Below are 27390 nucleotides of genomic sequence, written 5' to 3'. Positions count from 1 at the left end.
AAAACTATAATTTAAGTCCCCTAAATTAATTATAAATTCAGAGCAATCTCAAAATAGCATACCATCAAGATTTGGGGGAAAACCTAACCAAAAACTCTAGAATTCATCTGGTTTCTAGTTTGTAATAAAAGAAATGTTGGAAATAAAAATGTGAGATGGGCCAATGAAATTTGGAAGTAAAAGAGTAGAGATGGGTCACTGACCCAACCATATTAAAACCTATTATAAAGTTATTCAAATTAAAATAGGATAGTATAGGATAAGCACTTCAGTGAAACAGAGTGGAAAGTACACAGAGGCAGGAGACACAAAATACATATGGGAATTTAATGGTGGCATTTCAAACACAAGAAAAAAGAAATAGAATTCAGCAAATGTTTTGGGGGAAGACCAGCAACCATTAAAAAAAGTCCCTTCTCATCTTACTTCTTACATCAAAATAAATACCATCTGGAGCAGAGAATCAATGAATCCATGGAAGCTGTAAAAAGAAGCGTGAATGATTTTTTACGTATACTTTTGTTTAGGGAAGACTTTCCAAGCAGGAAGCAGACTCCAGAGACTGTTAAGGAAAAGACTGATGTATTTTACTACTGGAAAAATTAAAATTAATGAATGGACTCCCCAAATTACTACATATAAAATCATAAGACCAAAGGCAAGCAGAAAATTCTATATTACAGATGATAGAAGTCAATCTCCTTACAGTGGCTCATAGAAACCTAAGGAAAAGAACAATAACCCAATAGAAAAATGGGTAAGCAAGTAAAAGAAACACAAATGTTCCATCTAATTCACATTAAAGAGATGCAAGTCAAAACAACAATAAGATATTAAAACTCTCAGACCAGAGAAAAGGTCAAAAGTTGATGATTCCCATTTCAGAGAAATAGCTACTCTCAAACACGGTCAGTAGGACTTAAATTTGTACACCTTTTTTGGAAGGCAATTTGTATCTATTAAAATGAAAACTGCATGTGCCTTGACCCAGAAATCTCACTAGTAGAAACTTACCCCATGGGAATTATGAACAATTAGAAGAGTTGACATTTATTGAGTGCTTACTATGTGAAGGTGGGCTGAAAAATGTTTTATGTGGATCATCTCATTTAATCCTCAACATGACATAATGAAGAAGGTTCTGGGTCCATTTTACAGATGAGTAAACTGAAGGTGAAGAGATCAAGAAACTTGCTCAAGGTTACACAGTAAGTAACAGAGTAGGGATTTTTTTCTTCTTCTTCTTCTTCTTTTTTGGTACGTGGGCCTCTCACTGCCGTGGCCTCTCCCGCTGCGGAGCACAGGCTCCGGACGCGCAGGCCCAGCGGCCATGGCTCACGGGCACAGCCGCTCCGCGGCACGCAGGATCCCCCCATACCGGGTCACGAACCCACGTTCCCTGCATTGGCAGGCAGACCCCCAACTACTGCGCCACCAGGGAAGCCCCAGAGTAGGGATTTTTAAACCAGGCAACTTGGGTTAGATACTTCCACCAAAGGATGTTCATGGCAATATTATAAGAGCTAAAAACTAGAAACCATTCAAGTGTCCAACAATATGAGACTGGTTAAATACTTATGATAAATTTCTAAGGATTACCTGGCAGCTCTTACAGAAATGAAAGTGATCTATATGTGCCAATATGGAAAGATCCCTACAATGCATTGGTGAGCAAAAAGCAAGGACCAGATCATGTGTAGACTTAGAGTGCAGATCTTTGTGTTTAAAAAGTACATTGTATAGTGCTGCCAATTGCCTATATGGAGCCTTAGTGCAAATTAGTTAAAGATGCCCCCTCTGGGTGTTCACAGTCTCGGGCATACACAGGAGGTGCTTCTATTTTCATTTCCCCCTCACCTGAGCACATTATAGCAGAGTTCATGGATAAAGGTAACATGAGTATGTACATAGATAATGTAAGTATATGCTGCGAACCCAGATCACCAAACCCACACAGCGCACTGTCCCCATTTACATGACTTGACTATTCCACTGTCTTCATTAGCATAACTTTATGATTCTAGAAGACTTTTGCCAGGCAAATAATTATTGTTTATTTCAGAACCTTCTCTCAAGAACCATCAACTCCTCAATAGAAAACATCCACAGATAGTTTACTGCATAAGAAACTTATGATTCCTTGAACCCTTCACCTCAAAATCTTTCCCTTGCTGCCTTCACCAGTCCTAAACTGTTATGTTCCTAAGCTGATCTTAATTAAGTCTTGGCGTTGAAAGACCCAGAAAACAAACTTCAAATTCTCAAAAATAATCCGACCTTGGCCTTCCCTCACTGAGCACTGCCAGTCCTCTCTAGGTGCTCTGTCTTACTGCCATGGGCAATCACCTCCATCCATCTCAAAAACAGGCTGCACTGGGGATGTTTGGGGAGCTGGCATTCCACAACAAATTCAGGCGAAAATAGGCATAAGAATGTTTCTGGATGGAATCACAATGAACGCTAAGAGTGTTTCCCTTTTGCAGAGAGTTTTTCACTTTTCATTTGATACATACATTATTTCTGCATTATTTGAATGCACTCTTATTAGTACTAATTTTTTTAACTTTTTTATTGCAGTATAATTGCTTTACAATGGTGTGTTAGTTTCTGCTTTATAACAAAGGGAATCAGTTATACATATACATATGTTCCCAGATATTTTCCCTCTTTCCTCTCCCTCCCACCCTCCCTATCCCACCCCTCCAGGCGGTCACAAACACCGAGCTGATCTCCCTGTGCTATGCGGCTGCTTCTCACTAGCTATGTACCTTACGTTTGGTAGTGTATATATGTCCATGCCTCTCTCTCGCTTTGTCACAGCTTACCCTTCCCCCTCCCCATATCCTCAAGTCCATTCTCTAATAGGTCTGTGTCTTTATTCCTGTCTTACCCCTAGGTTCTTCATGACATTTTTTTTTCTTAATTCCATATATATGTGTTAGCATACGGTATTTGTCTTTCTCTATCTGACTTACTTCATTCTGTATGACAGACTCTAGGTCTATCCACCTCATTACAAATAGCTCAATTTCGTTTCTCTTTATGGCTGAGTAATATTCCATTGTATATATGTGCCACATCTTCTTTATCCATTCATCCGATGATGGACACTTAGGTTGTTTCCAACTCCTGGCTATTGTAAATAGAGCTGCAATGAACATTTTGGTACATGACTCTTTTTGAATTATGGTTTTCTCAGGGTATATGCCCAGTAGTGGGATTGCTGGGTCATATGGTATTTCTATTTTTAGTTTTTTAAGGAACCTCCATACTGTTCTCCATAGTGGCTAAACCAATTCACATTTCCACCAGGAGTGCAAGAGTGTTCCCTTTTCTCCACATCCTCCCCAGCATTTATTGTTTCTAGATTTTTTTGATGATGGCCATTCTGACTGGTGTGAGATGATATCTCATTGTAGTTTTGATTTGCATTTCTCTAATGATTAATGATGTTGAGCATTCTTTCATGTGTTTGTTGGCAGTCTGTATATCTTCTTTGGAGAAATGCCCTTTTAGGTCTTTTGCCCATTTTTGGATTGGGTTGTTTGTTTGTTTTTTATTGAGCTGCATGAGCTGCTTATAAATTTTGGAGATTAATCCTTTGTCAGTTGCTTCATTTGAAAATATTTTCTCCCATTCTGAGGGTTGTCTTTTACTCTTCTTTATGGTTTCCTTTGCTGTGCAAAAGCTTTGAAGTTTCATTAGGTCCCATTTGTTTATTTTTGTTTTTATTTCCATTTCTCTAGGAGGTGGGTCAAAAAGGATCTTGCTGTGATTTATGTCATAGAGTGTTCTGTCTATGTTTTCCTCTAAGAGTTTGATAGTTTCTGGCTTTACATTTAGGTCTTTAATCCAGTTTGAGCTTATTTTTGTCTATGATGTTAGGGAGTGATCTAATCTCATATTTTACATGTACTTGTCCAGTTTTCCCAGCACCACTTATTGAAGAGGCTGTCCTTTCTCCATTGTATATTCCTGCCTCCTTTATCAAAGATAAGGTGACCATCTGTGCGTGGGTTTATCTCTGGGCTTTCTATCCTGTTCCATTGATCTCTGTTTCTGTTTTTGTGCCAGTACCATACTGTCTTGATTACTGTAGCTTTGTAGTATAGTCTGAAGTCAGGGAGCCTCATTCGTCCAACTCTGTTTTTCGTTCTCAATATTGCTTTGGCTATTCGGGGTCTTTTGTGTTTCCATACATATTGTGAAATGTTTTGTTCCAGTTCTGTGAAAAATGCCAGTGGTAGTTTGATAGGGATTGCATTGAATCTGTACATTGCTTTGGGTAGTAGAGCCATTTTCACAATATTGATTCTTCCAGTCCAAGAACATGGTATACCTCTCCATCTATTTGTATCATCTTTAATTTCTTTCATCAGTGTCTTATAATTTTCTGCATACAGGTCTTTTGTCTCCTTAGGTAGGTTTATTCCTAGATATTTTATTCTTTTTGTTGCAATGGTAAATGGGAGTGTTTTCTTGATTTCACTTTCAGATTTTTCATCATTAGTGTATAGAAATGCCAGGGATTTCTGTGCATTAATTTTGTACCCTGCTACTTTACCAAATTCATTAATTAGCTCTAGTAGTTTTCTGGTAGCATCTTCAGGATTCTCTATGTATAGTATCATGTCATCTGCAAACGTGACAGCTTTACTTCTTTTCTGATTTGGATTCCTTTTCTTTCCTTTTCTTCTCTGATTGCTATGGCTAAAACTTCCAAAACTATGTTGAATAAGAGTGGTGAGAGTGGGCAACCTTGTCTTGTTCCTGATCTTAGTGGAAATGCTTTCAGTTTTACACCATTGAGGATGATGTTGACTGTGGGTTTGTCATATATGACCTTTATTATGTTGAGGATAGGTCCCTCTATGCCTACTTTCTGCAGGGTTTTTATCATAAATGGGAGTTGAATTTTGTCGAAAGCTTTCTCTGCATCTATTGAGATGACCATATGGTTTTTCTCCTTCAATTTGTTAATATGGTTTATCACCTTGACTGATTTGCATATATTGAAGAATCCTTGCATTCCTGGAATAAACCCCACTTGATCATGGTGTATGATCCTTTTAATGTGCTGTTGGATTCTGGTTGCTAGTATTTTATTCAGGAGTTTTGCATCTATGTTCATCAGTGATACTGGCCTGTAGTTTTCTTTCTTTGTGACATCCTTGTCTGGTTTTGGTATCAAGGTGATGGTGGCCTCGTAGAATGAGTTTGGGAGTTTTCCTCCCTCTGCTATATTTGGAAGAGTTTGAGAAGGATAGGTGTTAGCTCTTCTCTAAATGTTTGATAGAAATCGCGTGTGAAGCCATCCAGTCTTGGGATTTTGTTTGTTGGAAGATTTTTTTTTTTTTTGGAAGATTTTTAATCAGAGTTTCAATTTCAAGCTTGTGATTGGTCTGTTCATATTTTCTATTTCTTCCTGATTCAGTTTTGGCAGGTTGTGCTTTTCTAAGAATTTGTCCATTTTTTCCAGGTTTTCCATTTTACTGGCATGGAGTTGCTTGTAGTAATCTCTCATGATCTTTTGTATTTCTGCTGTGTCAGTTGTTACTTCTCCTGTTTCTTTTCTATTTCTATTGATTTGAGTCTTCTCCCTTTTTTTCTTGATGAGTCTGGCTAATGGTTTATCCATTTTGTTTATCTTCTCAAAGAACCAGCTTTTAGTTTTATTGATCTTTGCTATAGTTTCCTTCATTTCTTTTTCATTTATTTCTGATCTGATCTTTATGATTTCTTTCCTTCTGCTAACTTTGGGGTTTTTCTGTTCTTCTTTCTCTAATTGCTTTAGGTGCAAGGTTAGGTTGTTTATTCAAGATGTTTCCTATTTCTTAAGGTAAGATTGTATTGCTATAAACTTCCCTCTTAGACCTGCTTTTGCTGCATCCCATAGGTTTTGGGTCGTCGTGTCTCCATTGTCATTTGTTTGTAGGTATTTTTTTTATTTCCTGTTTGATTTCTTCAGTGATCACTTCGTTATTCAGTAGTGTAATGTTTAGCCTCCATGTGTTTGTATTTTTTACAGATCTCTTCCTGTTATTGATATCTAGGCTCATAGCATTGTGGTCAGAAAAGATACTTGATACAATTTCAATTTTCTTAAATTTACCAAGGCTTGATTTGTGACTCAAGATATGATCTATCCTGGAGAATGTTCCATGAGCACTTGAGAAAAATGTGTATTCTGTTGTTTTTGGATGGAATGTCCTATAAATATCAATTAAGTCCATCTTGTTTAATGTATCATTTAAAGCTTGTGTTTCCTTATTTATTTTCATTTTGGATGATCTGTCCATTGGTGAAAGTGGGGTGTTAAAGTCCCCTACTATGAATGTGTTACTGTTGATTTCCCCTTTAATGGCTGTTATTATTACCTTATGTATTGAGGTGCTCCTATGTTAGGTGCATAAATATTTACAATTGTTATATCTTCTTCTTGGATTGATCCCTTGATCATTATGTAGTGTCCTTCTTTGTCTCTTCTAATAGTCTTTATTTTTAAGTCTATTTTGTCTGATATGAGAATTGCTACTCCAGCTTTCTTTTGGTTTCCATTTGCATGAAATATCTTTTTCCATCCCCTTACTTTCATTCTGTATGTGTCTCTAGGTCTGAAGTGGGTGTCTTGCAGACAACATATATATGGGTCTTGCTTTTGTATGCATTCAGCCAGTCTGTGTCTTTTGGTGGGAGCATTTAATCCACTTACATTTAAGGTAATTATCGATATGTATGTTCCTATTCCCAGTTTCTTAATTGTTTTGGGTTTGTTATTGTAGGTCTTTTCTTTCTCTTGTGTTTCTTGCCTAGAGAAGTTCCTTTAGCATTTGTTGTAAAGCCCATTTTGTGGTGTTGAACTCTCTCAGCTTTGCTCGTTTGTAAAAGTTTTAATTTCTCCATCATATCTGAATGAGATCCTTGCTGGGAAGAGTCATCTTGGTTGTGGGGTTTTCTCCTTCATCACTTTAAATATGTCCTTCCACTCCCTTCTGGCTTGCAGAGTTTCTGCTGAAAGATCAGCTGTTAACCTTATGGGGATTCCCTTGTGTGTTATTTGTTGTTTTTCCCTTGCTGCTTTTAATATGTTTTCTTTGTATTTAATTTTTGACAGTTTGATTAATATATGTCTTGGTGTATTTCTCCTTGGATTTATCCTGTATGGGACTCTCTGTGCTTCCTGGACTTGATTAACTATTTCCTTTCCCATATTAGGGAAGTTTTCAACTATAATCTCTTCAAATATTTTCCCAGTCCCTTTCTTTTTCTCTTCTTCTTCTGGAACCCCTATAATTCGAATGTTGTTGTGTTTAATGTTGTCCCAGAGGTGTCTGAGACTGTCCTCAGTTCTTTTCATTCTTTTTTCTTTATTCTGCTCTGCAGTAGTTATTTCCACTATTTTATCTTCCAGGTCACTTATCCATTCTTCTGCCTCAGTTATTCTGCTATTGACCCAAATAGAGTATTTTTAAGTTCATTTATTGTGTTGTTCATCATTGCTGGTTTCACCTTTAGTTCTTCTAGATCCTTGTTAAATGTTTCTTGCATTTTGTCCGTTTTATTTCCAAGATTTTGGATCATCTTTACTATCATTATTCTGAATTCTTTTTCAGGTAGACTGCCTATTTCCTCTTCATTTGTTAGGTCTGGTGGGTTTTTATCTTGCTCCTTTATCTGCTGTGTGTTTTTCTGTCTTCTCATTTTGCTTATCTTACTGTGTTTGGGGTCTCCTTTTTGCAGGTTGCAGGTTCGTAGTTCCCGTTGTTTTTCGTGTCTGTCCCCAGTGGCTAAAGGTGGTTCAGCGGGTTGTGTAGGCTTCCTGGTGGAGGGGACTAGTGCCTGTGTTCTGGTGGATGAGGCTGGATCTTGTCTTTCTGGTGGGCAGGTCCACCTCTGGTGGTATGTTTTGGGGTGTCTGTGGACTTACTATGATTTTAGGCAGCCTCTCTGCTAATGGGTGGGGTTGTGTTCCTGTCTTGCTAGTTGTTTGGCATAGAGTGTCCAGCACTGTAGCTTGCTGGTCATTGAGTGAAGCTGGGTACTGGTGTTGAGATGGAGATCTCTGGGAGATTTTCACCGTTTGATATTATGTGGAGCTGGGAGGTCTCTTGTGGACCAGTGTCCTGAAATTGGCTCTCCCACCTCAGAACCACAGCACTGACTCCTGGCTGCAGTACCAAGAGCCTTTCATCCACATGGCTCAGAATAAAAGGGAGAAAAAGTAGAAAGAAAGAATTAGTAGAAGAAGAAAGAAAGAAGAAAGAAAGAAAGAAAGGAGGGAGGGATGGAGGGAGGAAGGAAGGAAGGAGGGAAGGAAGGAAAAAAAGAAAGGAATAAAGAAGATAAAGTAAAATAAAATAAGTAAGATAAAATATAATAAATGTATTAAAATAAAAAATAATTATTGAAAAAAATTTTTTAAATGGACGGGTGGAACCCTAGGACAAATGGTGGAGGCAAAGCTATACAGACAAAATCTCACACAGTAGCATACACATACACACAAAAAGAGGAAAAGGGGATAAAATCATAAATCTTGCTCTCAAAGTCCACCTCCTCACTTTGGGATGATTCGTTGTCTATTCAGGTATTCCACAGATGCAGGGTACATCAAGTTGATTGTGGAGCTTTAATCCGCTGCTTCTGAGGCTGCTGGGAGAGATTTCCCTTTCTCTTCTTTGTTCTCACAGCTCCCAGGGACTCAGCCTTGGATTTGGCCGCGCCTCTGCACGTAGGTCACCAGATGGTGTCTGTTCTTCGCTCAGACAGGACGGGGTTAAAGGAGCAGCTGCTTCGGGGACTCTGGCTCACACATGCCAGGGGGAGGGAGAGGCACGGAGTGTGGGGTGAGCCTGTGGCGGCAGAGGCCGGCGTGACGTTGAACCAGCCTGAGGCGCGCTGTGCGTTCTCCTGGGGAAGTTGTCCCTGGATCCCGGGACTCTGGCAGTGGCGGGCTGCACAGGGTCCCCGGAAGGGGGCTGTGGATAGTGACCTGTTCTCGCACACAGGCTTCTTGGTGGCGGCAGCAGCAGCCTTAGCATCTCATGCCCGTTTCTGGGGTCTGCGCTATTAACTGTTCATTTTGCATTAGAGTCTTTTACAAAACATTAAGATCGTAAGAGGAAACTATATTGTTGCAAGTACCAGTTGGTTCATTTTCATTGCTCTACAGTATCCTGTATTGTAAATAGACCACAATTGTCCATTTTACTCTTGATGGACATTTGGGAAGTGCCCTTCAGAGTTGTTAACATTGCTGATATGAACATTCATGTGCATTCTTTTTGTGCTTTTACGTGTGCCTTTCTAGTATGTACCTAGGAGTGAAATTACTGGGTTATGATATGTGCATATGTCCAATTTTAGGAAATGATGACAAACTATTTTTCAAAGTAGTTATAACTGTTTATACTCCTCCAACAGTGTGTGAGTTTCCATTGTTCCATGTGATTGCCATTTGGTACTATGAGTCTTTCTAATGATTAATGAAATTGAGCACCTTTTCATATGTTTATTGAACATTTAGATATGGTGTTTTGTAAAGTGTTGGTTAAGTGCCTGTTCATTTTTTTTTATTGGGTTGTATATTTTTGGGGGGATGAGTAGGACCTCTTTATATATACTGGATAACAAGCCCTTTGTCAGTTATAAGTGTTGCCAATTATTTTCTCCAACTCCATGACTTGCCTTTTCACTCTCTTAATGGTGTCTTTTGAGAAACAGAAGTTCTTTATTATCTAATCTGATTCATTAATATGTTCCTTTACAGATAATTGTATTAGCCAGTCTTAATCCTTGGCATTTCTGTATAAATTTACACACACATACAATGTGTGGGGATTTTTTGCATTTACATTTGTAGTAACAATTATTTCCTTTTGAGCTTTGTAATATTTATTTATTTATTAAATATTATACTGGCTGGGATGAAAAATACAATGTTGAATATATTCAGGATGATGGGCCTCCTTGAAGATAGTGGACATTTTTGTCTCAGTGATAATCCCAGCAGATAAAACTCAATATCTCACCATTATAGCATTAGATGATACTGGCTTTACACTTTTTGAAGATGCTATTATCAGATAAAGGAAATTCCTTACTACTTTTCTGTGAGTTTTTTTTTTTTTAAATGAATGGAGGTTGAATTTTATATAAGGCTTTTGAAGATTTGGGTTTTCCTTTATTCTCTTAAAATGGTTAATAACATTGATTTTGAAATAGTAAATCAACAACATGCCCCTGAAATAAACTCAACTTGTTTGCTATGCACTGTCTTCTTTACATATTGCTGAATTCAGTTTGCTTTTGTTTAGAAAATTTGCACCTATGTTTATGAATGACTTAGCCTATACTTGTTGGGTCTTTTTCTCCTAATACTCTTGTCAGATTTTAGTATCAAGATTATGCTAGCCTTGTAAAACAAATGTGAAGTGTTCCTTCCTTTTTTCTCTGGAAAAGTTTGTGTAATACTTCTGTTAATTCTTCCTTAAATATTGGAAGAATTTACTGTATAAGCCATCTGGGCCTAAAGATTTTTTTGAGGGGGGACATATTTTAAAATATCAGATTTAATTGTTTTGTATAGAAGGCTATTTAGATATCTGTTTCTTCTTGTGCCCATTTTGACAAGCTGTAGTTTTCTAGGAACTTACACATTTTATTTACATCTTCAAATCTATTGACATAAAGTTGCTCATGATATTCTCCTATTATTTGTTCTTTGTTTGATCTATAGTGACAGATCCTTTTCATTCCTACTATTAGTTATTTGTGTCTTTCTTGATCAGTCTTGCTTTATGAATTGTTTTCTTTTAAAGAACCAACTTTTGGTTTTGTGATATTCTCTATTATATGTTTGTTTTCTATTTTATTAATTTCCCTTTTTACTTTTTTTGAGACATTTATTTATTTATTTTTTGGCTGTGTTGGGTCTTCGTTTCTGTGCGAGGGCTTTCTCTAGTTGTGGCGAGTGGGGGCCCACTCTTCATCGCGGTGTGCAGGCCTCTCACTGTTGCGGCCTCTCTTGTTGTGGAGCACAGGCTCCAGACGCGCAGGCTCAGTAGTTGTGGCTCACGGGCCCAGTTGCTCCGCAGCATGTGGGATCTTCCCAGACCAGGGCTCGAACCCGTGTCTTCTGCATTGGCAGGTGGATTCTCAACCACTGCGCCACCAGGGAAGCCCCTAAAAGCTTTTAATATTATAAAATTTCTTCTAAATTTGTCACTAGTTGAATCCTACATACTTTTCATTATTTTTTATTATAATTCATTTTAAAATGTTTTATTTCCATTGTGATTGCTTCTTTGCTACATTTAGAAGTGCATTACTTAACTTAAAAATAGGTGATTTAAAAAAAAATAGGTGATTTTTCTTGTCTAATTTCACTGTGATCAGTGATCATACTCTATATGATTTAAAACCTTTGAAATGTTTTAGGATTTGTTTTAAGGCCTATCATGTAGTCAGTTTGGGTAAATGTTCACATGCACCTGAAAAGAATGTGTGCCTGCATTTGTTGGGTACAGTGCTCTCTCTACATATGTCATCTGGGCCAATTTTGTTCATTTCATTGTTCAAATCTTCTGTATTCTTATTGCTTTTTGGTTGGCTGTTTCTATCAGATACTGAATGGTGTGTTAAAACCACCCAAACACAATTATGACTTTGTTACTCCTTTTAATTCTGTAAAATTTTTCTTTATATATTTTAAAGGCATATTATTCAGTGTATACAGATTTAATTTTTAAATATTTTCCTGGTGGACTGATCCCTTTCACTGTTATGAAACATTCCTCTTAATACCCACTAGCTCTTCTTGCCTTTGTCTGATATTAGAATAGCTATGTCAGCTTTTTGGGGATAGAGTTTGCATGGTATACCTTTATCCCTCCTTTTACTTTCAACATTTCTTTCTGCATATATTTATAGCATATCTCTTGTAAGTAGCCTATAGTTGGAGTATTAAAAAATCTGATCTGGTACTCTGTTCTTACACTGGATGTAATTACCTATAAATTTGGATTTGGTAATTAGTACTGCCATTGTACTAACCAGTGTAAAACTCTTACAATGTTTTCTATTTGTCTTGACTGCTCTCATGTTTCCTTTTCTCCTTTATTATTTTATTTGAATTTATTTTGGAGTAAATATTCTGTATCATTGTATATTCTCATTTATTAGCATATAAAACTGCTAGTAGTAATAAAACCAAGTGGGGTCACACAGAGTCCTGACTGCTCTTCAGAAGCACATGGACTTGGTTAAAATGCAAATTCCTTTTTCTTATTCCAGAAGTACTTAATCTAAATATGGAGCAGGCAAGGTGTGTTTTAAGCTCAATAGGTAATTCTGATGGACAGCCAGTTGAACCATCAATAGACCCTATTTCCTCCTCCACCTTTGAAAGGTAGGTATATAAAAGGGGGCTGAGAAAATATCTTTAGGACCATGCACTTAGCACTTCTACAGGGCCTGCTACAGGGCTCAGGTGCTGTGGCCCAGGTTAGTCTCCAGCCCACAAGCATCTGTCTGTCTACACTGTGCACAGCCAAGATACTCAGCCCAGTCAGGCCTGACCTGTTACCTCTCCTCTCTGGTGTCTGGTACCCCAAGGCCAGCAGCCCTAATGTCCTAACTTGGCTCTGTTCTCCACTGCTCCCCGATTCCCTGCAGGGTGTTTCTAGAGGACTGGCAAATCTTTGTTTCCGCCACTCAATAGGACTAGTAATGATCTCTAAGAAGCCAAACAATGTGTGTGCTGAATCTACTCAATCACCACACATGCTGGGCTCTGTCTCTGTTTTATTGTAAGTCATTACCATTACAATAATACTGGCGGCATGGTGGACTACATTTTTATAAAGTCATCTGGTATATACTGTGAGCTCTTGTTTCCTGTAGAAAGACAGGTTACCCTTAAAATTAACCACAAAAGCCCTAAAAATGTTACAAAATATGCATCTCTACCTCTTAAGAGATAGTTTAGTGCTTCCAGCTGTATCACAGATAGTTGAAATTGGCATATCAATTTTACCTTCAATGTTCAAATAAGAAAAAAAAGAAAGAACTGAAGGATAGAGCAACAACTAAACACTTTTTTTACCTAAAGCAAGAAGTTATTTGGTACAGAGACAAGACCAAAATAAATCAAGGAAAAAACTGTTAACTGGAACATAAAAATAATATCTTAGTGTGATCTTTCACCAAAAAAAAATAATATAAATATTGATAATAATTCAACAGCTACGCCCTAAAGTGACTGGAGGCATTTGAGATTTATAATATACATTACACATATAATGTTATTGTACTCATAAATGCAAATATTATGCAGAGAAACCTGACACATGTTTTTCTGTTGTTCTAACAATTCTTCAAAAAGAAATTTTGTTGGGAAAGAATTTTGAAGTTTTTTGTTTTTGTTTAGCCTGAAGCTTTTAAAAACATCTTTTTACTGAAAAAAAAAAAAAAAAAGGCAGACACCTTTACTGTATACAGTGTCCTTTGTGCTCCAGAGGCTGCAGCCCCCATTGGTAGAGTCTGTGTGGGTTTTACTAGTCCCCACAGTCTTAGCTTCCACTTACTTGGCTTTATAATACGGGCCCTGAGCAAAACAGGATGAAGATGCAAAATGTGACCCCAAAATATGAGAGATTGGGTGGGGAAAAGTTGCACATTTTGCTCAGGCTCTTCCTCTACAAGGCTCTGCCTCTCCTCAGTCAGTAACCTGAGAAAGTCTCTGAGGTCTGCCCTGCACGCTGGCCTCGAGATGTATCCCTGTGGGGGTCGAGAGGTGGCTACTGACCCTCCAGCCCCTACCTGTCCTCCCAGAGAGGTAAGGCAGCCCCAGGGGCTGACACTGACTCAAGCACCTGTCCTTGGACATTCTCAGGGGTGTTTTCCAGCCCTTTGTTTTGTTCTGCTTTACTGTTGTGCACTCTGATTGGGTTGGAGAGCAGGGATTTAAAGTACAGAGTCTCTTTGTTTTTCCAAGACCTCCTTTGATCAGGAGCTCAAACACATGCCCCAGAAACTGGGCTTCCTGGGTGATAGTGGCTAGGGGAACAACCTGACTTGGGTCCAGTGCCCCCAGAGAGGCCCCCAGGTAGACCCTATGGCCTGCTGGGTAGCTCTGCTGGCCTGAAGGAGGGGTTCAGGGCCACAGCAGGGAAGCGTCCCTTTCAGAGAGGAAATAAGTGAGAAATCAGCAAAGGACAAGAAGGAATGGGGCCCAAACTCCCTCCCCTTGGCCATGGAACCTGAGGGATGAGAACCTGGGGGATTTGAGAATTACCTTTGGGAAGCTAACAAATAAATAGTTACCAGATAAACTGGAAACAGCTTTCTGGGTACTTGCATGTTTAGGTATTTCCAGACACATTTAAAAGGAATTCTTCAAGACTGTGCCTTTTGTTCAGGCCTGTTCAGTGCCAAGTTTCACCAGGCTTCTCTCCCAAACGGGACTGTGATCACAGTGAAAAGAGGGTCAGGTAACAGCAACACCATAGCCTACAGTATGCACTCTCACTTCCATTATTATCTCATTTGATCCTTATTCCAACCCTGTGAGGGGGCAGGGCAGGTCTGGTTATTCCCATCGGAGAGACGAAGCACACGGCATGGAAGGTTTAAACACTGCCCATGGCAGAAAGGGATCCATGAGCCCTGGAAGCTTGGCCCCCTGGTTTGGTCCTGCCACCACCATTCCATTGCCACTTCTAGCTCATTTTTGGGAAATGAGCTGCTCTCTGTGGCTAAACGCACCTGGAAAAAGTGGGTTGACTTAGCACTTCCCAAAGTATCCTGAGGACAGGCAAGGTGGGAAGGGGAAGGCCTACAACAAAGTGGGCTCCAAACGTCTAAATTCATGAATGGAACAATTAGAAGTGGAAGGGTTCTCAGGAGAAATCTTTGAAATCTGAGTCCTAACTCCAGTAAAATCCATGGGGATGCTTATATTAAACATTTTAACACAAATTAACATTTTGTTAAATACGTCTTGGTTGGGGGGGAAGGTGCTGGTTAGAAAGAGGGAAGGGCAAAATCTGTGGTCCCTGTGGGTCCTGAGGCTCCAGCAATGGAGGAGGGAGCACTTCCGGCTCCCAGCAGCCCTTGCAGCGCACTGTGCGCCAGGAGCTATGCGGGCTTCAAGCTAACAGCCATGCTGACCATTGGGAATGAGGTGCCTGTTGGCCCCAAGGCCATTCTTCAAACCGTCTGTCTCTTTGCCTTCGGTGGCTTCTTCCTTCTCCTCCTTCTCTTCCTCAACCTCTTCCTCTTCATACTCATCCTCATCATCACTTCTCACGTCCTGGATATTCTAGACAAAAGAAACAATGGGCTGTGAGTGACAACCTTCCAGAAAGACTCTTGAGTGAATAAGCAAACAAATGGGCTCAGTTTAGAGATATGGCTCCCTTCAGAGAAAACACAATATTCAAACAACCAAACATTCACCAACATAGAACATATCATGGATCATAAAATAAACCTTAACAAACTTAAAGAATCAAAATTATGCAAAATATGTTTCAGGTCCTAATGGAATTAAGCTAGAAATCAATATAAAAAAATAATGGGAAAATTTCAGAACACTTGGAAATTAATCAACACCCTTATAAATAATCAGTGGATCAAAAGAGTAAGTCTCAAAGGATACTAGAAAACATTTTGAATTAAGATTAAAACACATCACATTTTCTTCAGTGTAGTTAAAACAGTGTTTAAAAGGAAATGTATACCATTAAATGTTTATATTAGAAAAGAAGAAAAGTCTGTAATAATATGAGCTTCCAACTTACGAAACTAGGAAAAAAAAAAAAAAGAAAAGCAAAATAAGCCCAAAATGAGCAAAAGGAAGGAAATAACAGAGATGAGAAATCAATGAAATTGAAACAGAGATAACCTGAGTAGTCTTAAAAATATGAAAAAAAATTAAATATGTAGTTTAAAATCTTCTGAAAAAGAATATCAGGCACAAATGGTTTCACTGGCAAATTCCATGAAATGTATAAAGAAGAAATAACACCAAATCTCCACAATCTCTTCTAGAAAAAAGAGGAGGGATCACATCCCAATTTATTTTATGAGGCCAGAATTACCCTGATACAAAAACCAGACAGACAGTATAAGAAAATACAGCTACAGAGCAATATCTTTAATGAACATAGACATTAAAATCCTTAATAAAATATTCCAAATCAAAACCAGGAATGTATAAAAAATTATACTATGATAAAGTGGGGTTTGTCCCAGTAATGCAAAGCTGGTTCAATATTTGGAAATCAATGAATGTAATCCATCATATTAATAATCTAAAGAAGGGAAAAAATGATTATATCAATTGATGCAGAAAAATCATATGACAAAATTCAACATCCATTCATGATAAAAAAAAAATTGTAAAACTTCTCTACAAAGAAGGAATAGAAGCTAACATCATACTTAATGGTGAATAACTGAATGCTTTCCCCCTAAGAATAGGAATAAGGCAAGGATGTTCACTTTCACCATTCCTATTCACATTGTACTGGAAATCCTAGTCAATGAAATAAGGCAAGAAAAAGAAATAAAATTCATACAAATTGGGAAGAAAGAAATAAAAGTGTCTCTATTATTTATGTACAAAATACCAAAGAATCAACCAAAAAACTCCTAGAATTAATATGTGAGTTTAGTACTAAGGCTGCAGGATAAAAGGTCAACACATAAAATCTCTTTCTCTCTCTCTTTGTCTCTGTCTCTCTGTCTTTTTCTTTCTCTCTCTCTCTCTCTCTCTCTCTCTCTCACACACACACACACACACACACACACACACACACACACAATCTTGATTTCTAGACACTAATGTAGTAGGCTAAAAAATGTCCTCAAAAATATTAGGTCCTAATTTCTGGGATCTGTGAATGTTACCTTACATGGTAAAGTTTTTTGCAGATATTATTAATTAAATTAAGGATTTTGAGATGAGAGATTATCATGGACTATCCAGGTGGCCACTCAATGCCATCACATGTGTCTTTATAAGAGAGGCAGAGGGGATTCAACACAGAGGAAAGGCAATATGAAGAAGAGGTAGAGATTGAAGTGATGTAGCTACAAGCCAAGGAATGCTGGCAGCCACCAGAAGTTGGAAGAGGCAAAGAACAGATTCCCTGCTGTGTGTGAAGGGAACACAGATCTGCCACACTTTGATTTCTGCTCAAAACTGATTGTAGACTTCTGACCTCCAGAACTGTAAAAGAGTAAATTTCTGTTTTTTTAAGCCACCAAGTTTGTAGTAATTTGTTATGGCAGCCATAGTAAACTAACATGACTAGCAATGTCCAACTAAAACAGAAATTTAAAAGTCAGTAACATTTACAATAGTTTCAAAAAATAAAACACTTAGGTACAAATGTAACAAAGCATGTATAGTATCTGCATGTAAAACCTACAAAACTCTGAAGAAAGAAATCAAAGATCTAAATAACTAAAGAGACATACTATGTTCATGGCTTGGAAGTTTCAATACAGTAAAAATGTTGATTATCCCCATATTGATCTACAGATTCCACATAATACCATTAAAATCTTAGCAAGATTTCTTATAGATATAGACAAGCTGATTCTAAATTCTATATGGAGAGGCAAAGGAACTAGAATAGCTAAAGCAATTATGCAAAAGAAGAATAAAATTGGAAAACTCGAACTATCCAATTTTAAGACTTTACTATAAAGTTATAGTAATCAAGACTGGATGGTATTAGCAAAGGGGTAAACAAATAGATCAATGGAACAGAATAGAGAATCTAGAAATACACCCACACAAATACTGCCAATTGAGTTTTGACAAAGGTGCAAAAGCAATTTAATGGAGAAAGGATAGTGTTTTCAACAAATGGTGCTGGAGCAAGGAGAAATCCATAGGCAAAAAGTAAATTTTAACCTTACACATATGTTAACACAAAATGAATTGTAGATCTAAATGCAAAATATAAAACTATAAAACTTTTAGAAGAAAACCTATGACCTTGGGTTGCATAACAAGTTCTTAGACAAGACACAAAAAGCATACTCCATAAAAAAATGATAAACTGTACTGCATCAAAATTAAAAACTTTTGCTCTATGAAAGGTACTATTTAAAAAAAAAAAAGAAAGATACTATTTAGAGAGTACAAAGACAGGTTACAAACTGGGAGATAGTAATTACAAATCCCATATCCAACTAGTATGGATAATAAAGAATTCTCAAAACTCAACAATAAGAAAAAACATTTAAAAAATGGGAAAATATTTAAAAATACACACTTCTAGGAGGATATAGGATGTCAAATAAACATATGAAAAGATATTCAACATCGTTAGCCATTAGAAAAATGCAAATTAAAATCATGATTAGATAAAACTATCATAAGAATAGCTAAAATTAAAAATCCTGAGAATACCAAGGATGAAGAGTAACTGGAAGGAATTCTTATACACTGCTGATGGAAATGCAAAATGGTATAGACACTTTGGAAACAGTTTTTACTTATAACGGCAAACATACATATACTGTATGTCTCAGCATTCCTACCCCTGAGTATCTACACTAGAGAAATGAAAATTTATATTCACACACAAAAAAATGTTTATAAAAGCTCTATTCATAATTGCCCAAAATTGTAAGCAACCCAAATGTTCTTCAAGAAGTAAATGAATGGTACATCCATACAATGGAATACTACTTACCAATAAATAGGTACAAATTACTGACATTTATAAGAAGTTGGATGAATCTCAAAAGCATTATGTTAAGTGAAAAAAGTTTGTTTCAAAAGGTTACCTACCCTCCCAACAAACAAAAGTCCAAGCCAGATGGCTTCACAGGTGAATTCTATCAAACATTTAGAGAAGATCTAACACCATCCTTCTCAAACTATTCCAAAAAATTGCAGAGGAAGGAACACTCCCAGACTCATACTATGAGGCCACCATCACCTGGATGCGAAAACCAGACAAAGATATCACAAAAAAATAAAATTACAGACCAATATCACTGATGAATATATATGCAAAAATCCTCAACAAAATACTAGCAAACAGAATCCAACAACATATTAAAAGGATCATACACCATGATCAAGTGGGATTTACCCCAGGGATGCAAGGAATCTTCAATATACACAGATCAATCAATGTGATACACCATATTAACAAACTGAAGAATAAAAACCATATGATTGTCTCAATAAATGCAGAAAAAGCTTTTGACAAAATTCAACACCCATTTATAATAAAAACTCTCCAGAAAGTGGGCATAGAGGGAACCTACCTCAACATAATAAAGGCCATATATGACAAACCCACAGCAAACATCATTCTCAATGGTGAAAAACTGAAAGCATTTCCTCTAAGATCAGGAACAAGACAAGGATGTCTGCTCTCACCACTATTATTCAACATAGTATTGGAAGTCCTAGCCATGGCAATCAGAGAAGAAAAAGAAATAAAAGAATACAAATTGGAAAAGAAGTAAAACCATCATGTTTACAGATGACATGATACTCTACATAGAAAAACCTAAAGATGCCACCAGAAAACTACTAGAGCTAATCAATGAATTTGGTAAAGTTGCAGGATACAAAATTAATGCACAGAAATCTCTTGCATTACTATACACTAACAACAAAAGGTAAGAAAGAGAAATTAAGGAAATAATCCCATTCACCATTGCAACAAAAAGAATAAAATAACTAGGAATAAACCTACTTAAGGAGATAAAAGACCTGTACTCAGAAAACTATAAGAAACTGATGAAATAAATCAAAGATGACACAAACAGATGGAGAGATATACCATGTTTTTGGGTTGGAAGAATCAATATTGTGAAAATGACTATACTACCCAAAGAAATCTACAGATTCAGTGCAATCCCTATCAAATTACCAATGACATTTTTCACAGAACTAGAACAAAAAAATCTTAAAATCTGTATGAAGACAAAAGAGACCCTGAATAGCCTAAGCAATCTTGAGAAAAAAAAAAAAAAATGGGGCTGGAGGAATCAGGCTCCCTGACTTCAGACTGTACTACAGGGCTACAGTAATCAAGACAGTATGATACTGGCACAAAAACAGAAATATAGATCAATGGAACAGGACAGACAGCCCAGAGATAAACCCATGCACCTATGGTCAACTAATCTATGACAAAGGAGGCAAGGATATACAATGGAGAAAAGACAGTCTCTTCAATAAGTGGTGCTGGGCAAACTGGACAGCTACATGTAAAAGACTTAAATTAGAACACTCCCTAACACCATACACAAAACTAAACTCCAAATGGATTAAAGACCTAAATGTAAGACCAGACACTATAAAACTCTTAGAGGAAAACATAGGAAGAACACTCTATGACATAAATCACAGCAAGATCTTTTTTTTTTTTTGCGTTACACGGGCCTCTCACTGTTGTGGCCTCTCCCGTTGCGGAGCACAGGCTCCGGACGCGCAGGCTCAGCGGCCATGGCTCACGGGCCCAGCCGCTCTGCGGCATGTGGGGTCTTCCCAGACCGGGGCACAAACCCGTGTCCCCTGCATCGGCAGGCAGACTCTCAACCACTGCGCCACCAGGGAAGCCCCAAGATCTTTTTTGACCCATCTTGTAGAGTAATAGAAATAAAAACAAAAATAAACAAATGGGACCTAAGGAAACTTAAAAGCTTTTGCATAGCAAAGGAAACCATAAACAAGATGAAGACAACCCTCAGAATGGGAGAAAATTTTTGCAAATGAATCAATGGACAAAGGATTAATCTCCAAAATATACAAACAGCTCATTCAGCTCAATATCAAAAATAAAACCAAAACCCAAAAACCAACCCAATCCAAAAATGGGTGGAAGACCTAAATAGACATTTCTCCAGAGAAGACATACAGATGGCCAAGAGGCACATGAAAAGATTCTCAACATCACTAATTATTAGAGAAATGCAAATCAAACCTACAATGAGGTTCACCTCACACCGGTCAGAAAGGGAGGTGAGATGAATTGGGAGATTGAGACTGACATATATACACTAATATGTATAAAATAGATAACTAAAGAGAACCTGTTGTATAACACGGGGAACTCTGCATCACTTCACTATACAGTAGAAACTAACACAACACTGTAAAACAACTATTACCCCCCCCCAAAAAAAACGAACACAACATTGTAAAACAATTATACCTACCAAAAGACATACTGATGTAGTTTTCATGGCATTCTTAAAAAGACTAAACTGTAGGGATGGTGAACAGATAAGTGGCTGCCAAGAGCTGGGGTGGAGGGAGGAGTTATTGGGGTGACAGAATTATTCTGTATCCAGATTATAGTGATGGCTACACAAATCTACACTTGTGTTAAAATTCACAGAACTGTACACCAACAGGAAAAAATAAATTTCACTGATGATAAGTTTAAAAATAAAACTTAAATGTATTTCTTTTTAGAACACAAACATTATAGTTTTCCCAATAAACATCTGCTAAGTAAAGTATTGCTCAAGCGGGCATTTTGGTTGTCAGGATATTTTTATTGTTGGGAATAGGATGTTTCCTATTTTCTTTATGCAGGAATTCCTTCAAGGACAGTTCTTAATTAAGAGTAATATGTTTCTCCTCTTCTTTACAGTGTTCTGAAAGGAATTTTGTGAGGAAAACTCCTAGAAGAATAACACTGTCCCAATGAATGCAGATGGAATTGCTGCAGATCAGACTTCATTGCAAAAGATAATGATGGTATGAACTATTAAAACAATACCAAGAACTCAAGCTCTCTGCAAGGCCAGTGTTGGATCTGACCCCTGACCCTCTAAGCCAGTTCAGAAACATCTCTATTAAACCCAGCCTAGAAAAGAAAAAAACTATGGAAGGTGGAGGCTGTTTCCTCACGCATCATTTTTCAAGATGATATCCATAACCATAAGAGTTTTCCCTTTTTGTGACCTGAAGACTAAAACTGACCACCTCTGGAGATTCTTGGGGTATATGTAACCAAATACTTCCTTGCATACAAGCTTCATGCAAACACAGCTTAAACAACAACATCAACAACAACGTACACACATTCTGCTGTCTTAATCACAGAAATATAACTTCATAGGCTCTTTTCTGTATGTTTTGCTCTTTTCACAACAACACAGAAAGGGTCCCAAAATAAACAAGGCTCACTGTAAACACTGAGGAATAAACTTGGCATCTCATCAGTTAAGATGCAACAGAGAAACGCAGCCTCTCCATGATTTGCTGGGAGCCAGGATCAGAGTGCTCCCCCTGCAGACGGAGTCTTTGAGGGAAGGGCCATGCTTGGCTGACGTTTGCTTTCATGGATGGTGCCTCTTGGCTCTCCTTTTCTTTCCTCAAAAGTTTTTTGTAGGGAACAAGGGGAAATCTGAATCAAAACAAAGAAACTGATTTCTCCCCAGAAAGGCATACTAGCGTCTTCCCACCCCTTTCTCCAGGACTTGAATAGCTGCTTTAGCTGAGAAATAAATTCATCCTGGAGGATGCTCCCCATAGCTTGAAGCCACATCCTCCAGCACCCTCACCTCTGAGAAGAGGGCCTGGACCATATTCAGGCTTTTAGAAATGTATGACATCCTCACAGTCATAAAGGTTGGGGAGCACTACTGACTTTTAATGAGCATTGGCTAGGGATGCCGCATACCCTACAATGTGCATGACACCCTAATGTCCTGCCAGACCTGCATTTGTAATTATCCAAGCCTAGAATCTAATTCCATTGTACATTCAAGCACAGGAATTCTTGCATGGTTTTAATATATTCTCAACTTTTCAGGACTGCAACTATGTACATAAATCCAAGGAAGACTATACTTCATTTTGTTCAGAACTTCACAATTTCAGAAAGCCATGTCACTGATGGCAACCCTACCAGTGGCATTTGAGGCTGTGTCAGTCTGCACTTGCAGCTGCCCCACTCATGCTGAGTCTCCATATAAGCAAGCACAGCATCTGCCAACTTCATTACATTCTCTAGGGCAGTCATGTACACGTTACACACGAAATGCATATTTTATCAGAAATGTTTTTCATCTTATTTCTTTTTTATTACGTTGTGGCATTATATTGCTTTTTGAAATTATGCTTTTAGGTGAGTGATATTACCTAGGAATTTAATTTCAGGCTAGTGAAGAGGGTGTGGGTCCAACAGGTTGGAGAACCACTGCCCTTGATGATGAATCAAGCTCAGAAAGGATTTCCTGGTAGTAAGAGTTTGTTAGATAGATGTATAGGTGGTTGCACACTATAAAAACTTGAATACACCATTGTAAAGCAATTGTACCCCAATAAAGATGTTAAAAAAAAACTTGAATAATGCAAATTGGAAATTGAACGGTATTCAAAAATATTAATAAAACCTCATATTATATTCAATTTCATCTTGTATATGCTATCTGTAATACAACAATAACAGCAATGACACCCTTAAGGGGCTTTTATTCCACTGTCCTAAAAATCCTCTGTGCTCTTCCTGTTCATCCCTCCCTCCCTCCCAAGCCCTGGCATTCACTGACCTTTTTATTGTCACCATAGTTTTGTCTTTTCCAGAATGTCTTGTAGTTGGAATCATATAGTATTTAACTTTGAAGATTAGCTTCTTTCACTTAGTAATAAGCATGTAGGGTTCCTCCATGGTTTTTCATGGCTTAATAGCTCATTTCTATTTTTTTTTTTTTTTTTTTGCGGTACGCGGGTCTCTCACTGTTGTGGCCTCTCCTGTTGTGGAGCACAGGCTCCGGATGCGCGGGCTCAGCGGCCATGGCTCATGCGCCCAGCCGCTCCGCGGCATGTGGGATCTTCCCAGACCGGGGCATGAACCCGTCTCCCCTGCATCGGCAGGCGGACTGTCAACCACTGCGCCACCAGGGAAGCCCCTCATTTCTTTTTATTGCTGAAGAATATTCTATTGTTCGGATGTGCGTACCAGAAGTATGCATCTACTGACCTATTGGAGGACACCTTGGTTGCTTCCAAGATTTGGCAATTATAAATGAAGGCACTATCCACGCTATAAATGTCCATGTGCCAGGCACTGAACTAAGCAATTAGTATGAACAATACCGTTTCCTCCTCACAGCAACCCTAGGACATAGGACCTATTCTATTTACTTTAAAGGAGAGGAAAATGAGGCTTAGAGGGGTTAAGTAACTTTTTCAAGGCCACACAGCTACAAGAGGCAGACAGGGTGAAAACCCTATCAAAACTTAGACACCTCAAAACAGTGCTCTACAAACCCCTGCTGGAATATTTGGAGAGACAGGGCACCCAGGGGGTGAGACAAACACTGGCATGCTTTATTCTATTCTATTCCATTTTAAAAATGATGTACAAAACTGATTTGGCAACCTATTAATGATCTGCAACCTACAGTTTGAAAAACACTGGCTAAGGTGTGCTAGAAAAAATGAGGCTTTGCTAATCAGCTGAAATCAGAAAAGTTTAAGATATAAATCACAATCCGTATTCTGCAAAGTACCTTTTCACAATGGTAAATCTTTTCCAGTAATTACAATACTTAATAGAAATCAAAAACAAGTCAACCTTGCTCTAGGGGAACAAAATCTAAACACCTGCTAAATGTCAAGCCACAGTGTTTTCTAGAACTCTACCTGTCTGCTTTGATGGGATGCCAAGACTCTGCTTGCACCAGCAGCAGTGAGTCTCTCCCTTGGAATCAGCCAGCTTCTTTTCTTGTATTGTCCTTCCCTTTGCTTTTTCTCTGCACACCAGCGCCCCTTACTTTCCTACTTCTTAGTTGTCCCTGGGCTTGTAGAACTGGTCTCGTGCAACTTGTTGGCCCTGAACCCTCCCACAAATCATTAAGGGCCCAAGAAAATCCATGCAAAAAAGAAGGATCTAAACCCTACTTCGAAGAGTGAAGGATCTAAACTCTTCTTCGAAGAGTGAAGGGAGCCAAGGGCTGCAGCCACCAGATGCACAGTTCTCACACATGCCAAGCATATCACAGCACACATGCTTCCTGTTACCTGCCCGCCAGCTGCCCTTGGTGAAGGGTTAGCAGTGCCATTACAGACAGCATATTACTATTCTGATAACTTTAGATAACTTTCTTTATGGAATTAGAAAAGATATCTAATATTCAACTGGACATTTTCCAGAAATGACCTGGGCCCTCTAGAATACATTATTGGCAATATTATTCATTCCACAAATGGAAATGCATGAATATAATTTCTGCAATGTCTTTTAAAAGTACCTCCTTCCTCTCCCCAGCAACTCCCTTCAGTTACACAAAATGATGGTGAAGGGAATGAAGAACAAGTTACTTATGGAAGAGAGACCTTGTAACAGGTCTTAACAAGGGCTTTGGAACCCCCACATCACTAATGGCACCAGTATTGGCAAATGTCATCAGCCTGGCACTCCAGGAGGGCAGAGAAGACACGCATTCAGAGGATGGGGTTGAAGTCACAGTCACTATGAAGGAAGGTGAGCAATCAGTCTGAAAGCATCCCATATGCTAGGAGAAACAGAAACCCTGAATCTGGGACCAAAATGATCTTCTCCAGATTAAAGTCGGTTGAAGCCAACATTCCCCTTTGAAGGGCATGTTCCAGGAGCAGGGGCACAGAGCTTAACCGAACCACATTCAAAGACTCATTCACCCAAGCACGGGAGTATCTTAAAGCAATGGACACACTTCCAACTTCTCCTATTGACCCTTTTTTTTTGGTGGGGGGCTTGTGAAAAAATGCTTGAACCTGTAATATCACACAGTAATTCACTTTGGCTGGTGTCAAATCTCTCAGACACAGAGTACAGGACCAAGGCCACTGTCCCGGCTCCCTGCAGTCATGAGTGCAAGTCAAAGCAGTATCGAAAACATGCCCTAAAATCGGCTTATGCATGGTTCCCAATTTTTGTGACTGGTCTGTATACATAGAATGCCTCTTCTCTTGAATTTCAGAACCGGACTCAAAGGTTGCTTTTTAAACTGTCCCAACTCACCGGTATGAAATATATTGTACTTTCCACTGATGGTTTTTATTTTCATTACACTTGCTGCTATCAATGTACCTAATTTCCTTAAGAAATTATTTCACTTTGCTAAGGCTTACAGGCTTTAAAAAATGAGCTTCTAGGAGAAAAAGTAAGTTTTAGGGATAGATGGACTCTGGAGAGTATCTGGTCGGGCAGATTCATTTTCCAGAAGAGATAAAAACTACAGGACTTGAACCCACTCAGCTCACTGACTCAGCTTGGTGGAGAAGAGCTCAGATTACGCTATGTGGCTCTTGATAAAAATGCATGGATTTCTTTCATATTCTCTATATTACCTAAAAGTAAATTTAAAATAAATGTAAAAGGCTCTGTGGTAATCACCAACTTGTGATGTAGAAAATGATTTGATTTCATGAATGTACTTTGCTTTGGGGATTAAAACCATTAAAATTAGTGTATTTTCTACACATTTTGCATCCTTTAGACGCAGTTTTAGATTCAACAGCCTGCAAATTCCACAACTTTAACTGGGCAAAGATATACAAAACCATTTTGAAAAAAAATCATTAGGATTTATGTAAGCAACACTTAGGAAATAACCATGGAAAGACAGAAGATTAAGTATTGAATATATAGCCCAGAAAAATGTGTATTAACAACAAAATGTTAAAGTTTGTTTCAAATATTAGCATCCAACAAAGAATTCATATGCACCATTAAGAAGGAAAAAAATCCAATGTGACAGAAAAGCAGACAATGAATATAAACAGATGATTCACAGAAGAGACAACTATTGACTAATCAACTATACAAAATGCTCAAGCTTAGTAATGCAAATTAAAATGAGATAAAATCTCTTATTCATCAAACTGGTAAATATTAAAATATCTGATGGTACCGAAAATTGGTGAGGATGTGGGGCAAGAGAGACTCCCACATACTTTGACAAATTGTTTGGCAGCATCTGGTAAACTTGACTCAGGAATTCTACTTATAGAGAAACTCCCATATGTGCCACCAGGAGACATATATAAAGATGTAAACAGGAGGATATGTAGACTGTGGACTATTCTGTGATGGATACTATACAGGAGGTAAGTACACTGGTCCACAGTAATATTTCTCAATATGAATAATGTCATAATGAGTGAAGAAAACAAGTTGTACAATTATATAAACTAAATCATACCATTTATGTAAAGTTTAAAAACAAAAAAGCAATGCTTTAATTGTGGCTATATCCAAACATAATAAGCATATAAAAGCATGTGTGGAAGGACATCAGCTTCCCTTCTGCAGAGGGAGGGAGAAAGGATGGGGTGGAATATACCGGAATGTGCCATCTTCCTCCCCTAGTTTCTCTTAGGTGATGTCACCAGCACTCAGCAAG

At 38.1% G+C, this 27390-nt stretch overlaps 1 protein-coding gene across 1 annotated transcript in view; it reads right to left on the bottom strand.

The window, feature by feature from the left end:
• Positions 1–12787: 12787 nt before the first annotated feature.
• The window catches only part of CERS3 (ceramide synthase 3), a 124004-nt gene continuing 109401 nt past the window's right edge, over positions 12788–27390 (bottom strand). Inside the window, exon 11 of the mRNA XM_019945767.3 lies at positions 12788–15322. Coding sequence (XP_019801326.1) covers positions 15155–15322 — 168 coding nt within the window. The 3' untranslated portion in view covers positions 12788–15154. The remainder of the gene's footprint in view (positions 15323–27390) is intronic.

The sequence above is a fragment of the Tursiops truncatus genome, chromosome 2 (assembly GCF_011762595.2).
Source record: "Tursiops truncatus isolate mTurTru1 chromosome 2, mTurTru1.mat.Y, whole genome shotgun sequence".
NCBI classification, from domain to species: domain Eukaryota; kingdom Metazoa; phylum Chordata; class Mammalia; order Artiodactyla; family Delphinidae; genus Tursiops; species Tursiops truncatus.
This window is presented reverse-complemented; position numbering and strand designations above follow the sequence as displayed.